This window comes from Saccopteryx bilineata, chromosome 5 (genome assembly GCF_036850765.1).
Source record: "Saccopteryx bilineata isolate mSacBil1 chromosome 5, mSacBil1_pri_phased_curated, whole genome shotgun sequence".
NCBI classification, from domain to species: domain Eukaryota; kingdom Metazoa; phylum Chordata; class Mammalia; order Chiroptera; family Emballonuridae; genus Saccopteryx; species Saccopteryx bilineata.
Window position 1 is genome coordinate 182,698,694 of NC_089494.1, and position 6,000 is coordinate 182,704,693.

The following is a 6,000-nucleotide window of genomic DNA, read 5'->3' on the forward strand; positions in this document are numbered from 1 at the left end:
GCTTTACTTGCTGTTATTTTTCTAGTTCTTTTAGATGCAGGGTTAAGTTGTTTATTTGAACTTTTTCCACTTTCTTAAGGTGTGCCTGTAGTGCTATGAACTTCCCTCTCAGGACTGCTTTTGCTGTGTCCCGTAAATTTTGACTTGTTGTATGCTCATTATCATTTGTTTCTAGGAATTTTTTTATTTCTTCTTTGATCTCATTCTTAATCCATTTGTTATTTAACAACGTGCTATTTAGTTTCCATGTGTTTGAGAATTTTTTAGCTTTTCTGTTGTGGTTCATTTCTAGTTTCATGCCATTGTGATCAGAGAAAGTGCTTGATATGATTTCAATCTTCTTAAATTTGTTGAGACCACTTTTGTGCCCTAACATGTGGTCTATGCTAGAGAATGTACCATGAGCACTTGAAAAGAATGTTTATTCTGCTCCTTTAGAGTGAAAGGTTCTGAAGATATCTAGTAAATCGAGTTGATCTAGTGTGTCCTTTAAGTCTGCTGTTTCTTTGTTAATTTTCTTTCTTGAGGATCTATCTAGTAATGTTAGTGGAGTATTTAAATCCCCTACTATTATAGTATTGCTGTTGATCTCACTCTTTATATCTATCAAAGTCTGCTTTATATATTTAGGTGTCCCTATATTAGGTGTTTAGATATTTATAATAGTTATATCTTCCTGTTGGATTGCTCCCTTTATCATTATATAGTGGCCTTCTTTATCTCTTACTATATTCTTTGTTTTAAAATCCATTTTGTCTGATATAAGTATTGCTACCCCAGCTTTTTTTTCATTTCCATTTGCATAAAGTTTTTTTTTCCATCCTTTTACCTTCAGTCTATGTGCATCTTTTGTTTTAAGGTGTGTCTCTTTTAGATAGCATATGTACGGGTCCTGTTTTCTTATCCATGCAGCTACCCTATGTCTTTTGATTGGATCATTTAATCCATTTACATTTAAGGTTATTACTGATATGTAGTTATTTATTTCCATTTTATTCTTTAAAGCTGTATTCCTCTTCTGCTATGTTCTTTTTCCACTTTGATCTGTTTATACCATGTCCCTTAACATTTCCTGCAGCATTGATTTGGTTGTAATGAATTCCTTGTTCTTTTTTGTCTGGAAAGCTTTTTATTTCTCCTTCAATTTTAAATGATAGCCTTGTTGGATAAAGTAGCCTTGGTTGTAGATTCTTGTTCTGCATTACTTTGAATATTTCTTGCCATTCCCTCTGGCCTCAAGTGTTTCTGTTCAGAAGTCTGATGTCATCCTTATGGGGGCTCCTTTGTAGGTGATAGCTTTTTTTCTCTTGCAGCTTTTAATATTTTCTCTTTATCACTTAGCTTTGGTATTTTAATTATGATGTGTCTTGGTGTAGGTTTCTTTGGGTTTCTCTTTAATGGAGTTCTCTGTGCTTCTTGAACTTGTGAGAGTTTCTGCTGCATTAATTTAGGGAAGTTTTCAGCTATGATATGATTGAACAAAGTCTCTATCCCTTGTTCTTTCTGTTATTCTTCAGGAACCCCTATGATGCGGATGTTATTTCTCTTCATATTGTCACAGAGCTCTCTCAGCATTTCCTCAGACTTTTTGAGTCTCTTTTCTTTTTTTCTTCTCTGCTTTCTTGCCTTCATTCGAGTTATCCTCCATCTCACTGATTTGATACTCAGCTCTATCCGCCCTGTTTTTAATTCCTTCCATTGTGGTCTTCATTTCTGATATTGTGTTTGTCATCTCTGACTGATTCATTTTTAATATTTCAATATCCTTTTTTATATTTGCTATTTCTTTATTTAGGGGTTCGTAATGAACATCCATTTTTGTTCTAAGGTCCCAAAGTATCCTTACAATCATTATTTTGAACTCCACATCCAGAAGTTTGGTTATTTCCATATCACTCAGTTCATCTCTTGAAGGTTTCTCTTGTGGTTTCATTTGGATTGCACTGCTTTGTCCTCTCATAATGTCTGTGTTTGGGTGTTTTGTTTGTAGATCTGGTTGAGTCTAGGCTTGGTGTTGTCTGCCTCCAATTTTCAATTGTGTTATTTCTAGGTCTTCTTGGATTTGTATCAGCTATTATTTGTTACCCACTTTCGGTTTTGGGCCACTTTGAAGTCTTGATTTGTTTGTTTTCTTAACAGGTGATAGTCTTGTTTACTGATCTCCTAATTGTATTGTCTTTAAGAATACTTTTATCTATTTTGACATGTGGCATATTAATCTATCAAATGAGAATATATCTTTTTCTACTTCAAAATTGTAGTGCTAAGTGTATAATACTCATAATATTCCAGTTAGTATTGATGAATATTGTACATATATTTTGTGCCTGTTTGTGTATATTGTACATAAAGTTTTTATTGAAATTTAAGTGATATTATCTTGGTTTTGTGTATGTTTAAAACTTGTATCTCTAAGGCTTAAATTTTTTTGGTAAACATTCTTTACAAAAGTTAACTGTCTTTTCCCCCTAGCTCTAGATATCAATGTAAAATAGTAACTAGGATTTTCTTACTGCATTTAAATTAGTAAAATTTGATTTTAAATTTTGTGTTAAAAGTAAATATTGATTGTAGTTCATAAAATAGTTAATTGTTTTTTGTTTTTGTATTTTTACAAAGTTAGAAGCGAGGAAGCGAACAGACTCCCACATGTGCCCAACCGGGATCCACCCAGCATGCTCACCAGGGGGCGATGCTCTGCCCATCTGGAGCATTGCTCCCTTGCATCTGGGGCCATTCTAGTGACTGAGGTGGAGCTCATAGAGCCATCCTTAGCGCCTGGGCCAACTTAGCTCCAATGGAGCCGTGGCTGCCAGAGGGGAAGAAAGAGAGAGAGAGAGAGAGGAAGGAGAGGGGGTGAGGTGGAGAAGCAGATGGGCCGACCATGCAGAGCCAAAATGGTTCATCCTTTGTGTGTGATTTTTTAGACATGAATTCTTTAACTTCTTTCTGAATTAAATGATCTCATTCTGTACATTTCTGTAAGAGAAAGGAGTTGGTTGTTGATTTGTCAATATATTTCTAATCTTTCTGTCAGCATCAAAACTTAATTGTGGGAGTTTTATATTTCTTTGAAAACAAGTTAAAGAAATTAAGTATTAATTTCTTCTCTCTGAAAAATTTGTATTTGTCTCAATATTAAAAGTTTTGAAACCTTGATAAAACATTTGACTTCTAAGGATAGATTTTTTTTTCTCCACCCGTCTTAAGTTATGTGGCTCGGTGCTCTTGCTTTCTGGCATTTTTGATGATTTACTGTAACTGAAGGGAATACGTTGTGTCATAATGTAAATCTAAAGATAAAGGTTATAATTTTAGTTATAAAATTGTTTTTAGATGCCTTCATCGAGGGAAGGGATTGAAATCTTTTGGAGGGCAGAGTATAAAACTATCTTAGTGTCATACTGGGGAATTTGGTTCCATGAAAATGTATATCCTTTTATTTTTATTTAATTTTGGTGCTATTTTTTCTTAGACTAAAGATCCAGATTCCTTGTCATCCTTCTCCCATACTCACTTCCCTTATTAGTTGTAGCTGTGCAGCCTTAATTTTGGTTGTCAGCATTCAGATGTGCTTCATTCTCTTGGCACTACACTCTTGACCTTATGGCTTTTAAAAGGGAGAGTGCTATAATTTCACAGATGAGATTAGCTCCTTATTTTATAGTGTCACAGCCCCTATACATATCTGCTTTGGACCTTTACACATTTTGTTCTTAAAATAGTGTCACATCTTATTTGAAAGTTAGGTTGAAGAGTTAGTATATAAAGTAGAAATTATGTTCCAAATTACCCAGAAAATATAAAAAAAATTGCCTTAAATGTTTAATTTTTGTGTGTGTAATTTTGTAATAGGTATGGTAAATGGAATTGTGCAGTACCATACAGTATTTACTAGGGTTTGTATATAAAATATAATTGTAGCATTTTTAGATCAGATAATTTAAATAAACATGTGTATGTAATTGATTTTCCTTTTTTTTTATTAAGACAGATAGGGACAGACAGACAGGAAGGGAGAGAGCTGAGAAGCATCAATTTTTTGTTGCAGCTCCTTAATTATTCAGTGATTGCTTTCTTATATGTGCCTTGACCAGGGGGCTACAGGAGAACGAGTGCCCCGTTGCTCAAAACCAGCGACCTTGGGCTTTACACCAGCAACCTTTGGGCTCAAGCCAGTGCCCCCCGTGGGGTCCTGTCTATGATCCCGAGCTCAAGCTGGTGAGCCCGTGCTTAAGCTGGATGAGCCCACATTCAAGCTAGTGACTTCAGGGTTTTGAACCTAAGTCCTCTGCATCCCAGTCCGACACTCCATTCACTGCACTATTGCCTAGTCAGGCTTGATTTTACTTTTAATGTTAATTATAATGTATTACAGCTCCACCATGTATAAATTTGTGATTATTTGTTTATAGATAATCAAATACTACAAACTCTGAGCTTAGGAACTGTCCCTGCTTTATTATTGATTTATTAATAATTACCACAGTAGCTGATATATAGTAGACTCAAATATTGGTTGAATGATTAACCAAGATTGTTGTGAAAATGAAGAGTAAATTTTGCTAAAAGGAAAAGGGTATGCAATTTCTTTTCTTACTCTGTAGGCTAGTTATTTTTCTTATAATACTGAATTTGCATGTATGAATAAAAAGTAATACTACTTTTCTTCTCTTTCTTCTAGGAGGGTATACAAGGAAAGGTTAGGACTTCCTCCAAAGATAGTGATTGGTTATCAGTCCCATGCAGACACAGCTACTAAGAGCGGCTCCACCACTAAAAATAGGTTTGTTGTTTAAGAAGACACCTTCTGAGTATTCTCATAGGAGACTGCGTCAAGCAATCGAGATTTGGGAGCTGAACCAAAGCCTCTTCAAAAGCAGAGTGGACTGCATTTAAATTTGATTTCCATCTAAATGTTGCAAAGATATAAGAGAAGTCTCATTTGCCTTTGTCTTGTACTTCTGTGTTCATCTCTTTTATTTTTATTTTTATTTTTATTTTGGCTAGTGTCCACATACCCAATCAAAGAATTACAGTACACACCGTCCCCAGAATCCATTAATATGTTTCTCGCCCACTCTGTAATAGAATAATTACCATTACAAACACATTTTACCCATCCACAATGTTCAAAAAGAACTTGCATTTCTATACTTACAGGAAAAGAATTCTGTTTATGTTCCATTGTATATGGGAGCATATTTTGCTGGTTTGAAAGAATATGATGCATACAGTTTTCTAGCAATTTTCTTTGTTTCTTTTTACAGCATTATCTGCTGTACTCTTGCTGATGGCTGCTAGATTTTAATTTATTTGTTTCCCTACTTGATAACATTAGTGATTCTGATTTCACTTTTTCATTTGTTTTGCTTTTGGTTTTTTTCCTCATGTAACATTGGTGAAGGATCCAGGAATATGACACAAAGGTGGAATAAACATTAATTTTGGGCATTCTTTGGTAATTTTTTGTTTTTTTTGTAACTACAAAGCTTTGCTACAAATTTATGCATTTCATTCAAATCAGTGATCTATGTTTGTGTGATTTCCTAAACAATTGTGGATTATAAAAAATGTAACATCGTAATTACATTCCTAATTAGAATTAGTATGTCTGTTTTGTATCTTTATGCTGTATTTTAACACTTTGTATTACTTAGGTTACTTTGCTTTGGTTATAAAATGGCTCAAGTAGAAAAGTGGTCCCATTCATATTAAGACAGTGTACAAAACTGTAAATAAAATGTGTACAGTGAATTGTCTTTTAGACAACAAGATTTGTCCTTTTATTTCTCCATCTCTGTAAGAAGACATTTGTACTTCTTATTGCAAGGCAGTCTCTATTGTTTACTCTTGTAGTGTCTTCCACATGAACAGTTTAAATTTGGAGCACTAGTTTGATTATTATGTTTATTACAGTTTTTAATAAATTGAATAGGTAGCATCATATATATGTAATTAAATAGATGTAGTGGCTATCTTTGATTTTTATGAAGTAAG

At 34.0% G+C, this 6,000-nt stretch overlaps 1 protein-coding gene across 1 annotated transcript in view; it reads left to right on the forward strand.

Moving 5' to 3' along the window:
- The window catches only part of EIF4E (eukaryotic translation initiation factor 4E), a 57,351-nt gene extending 51,576 nt beyond the window's left edge, over positions 1-5,775 (forward strand). The window contains exon 7 of the mRNA XM_066280924.1: positions 4,685-5,775. Coding sequence (XP_066137021.1) covers positions 4,685-4,799 — 115 coding nt within the window. The 3' untranslated portion in view covers positions 4,800-5,775. The remainder of the gene's footprint in view (positions 1-4,684) is intronic.
- The last annotated feature ends 225 nt before the right edge of the window (positions 5,776-6,000 follow it).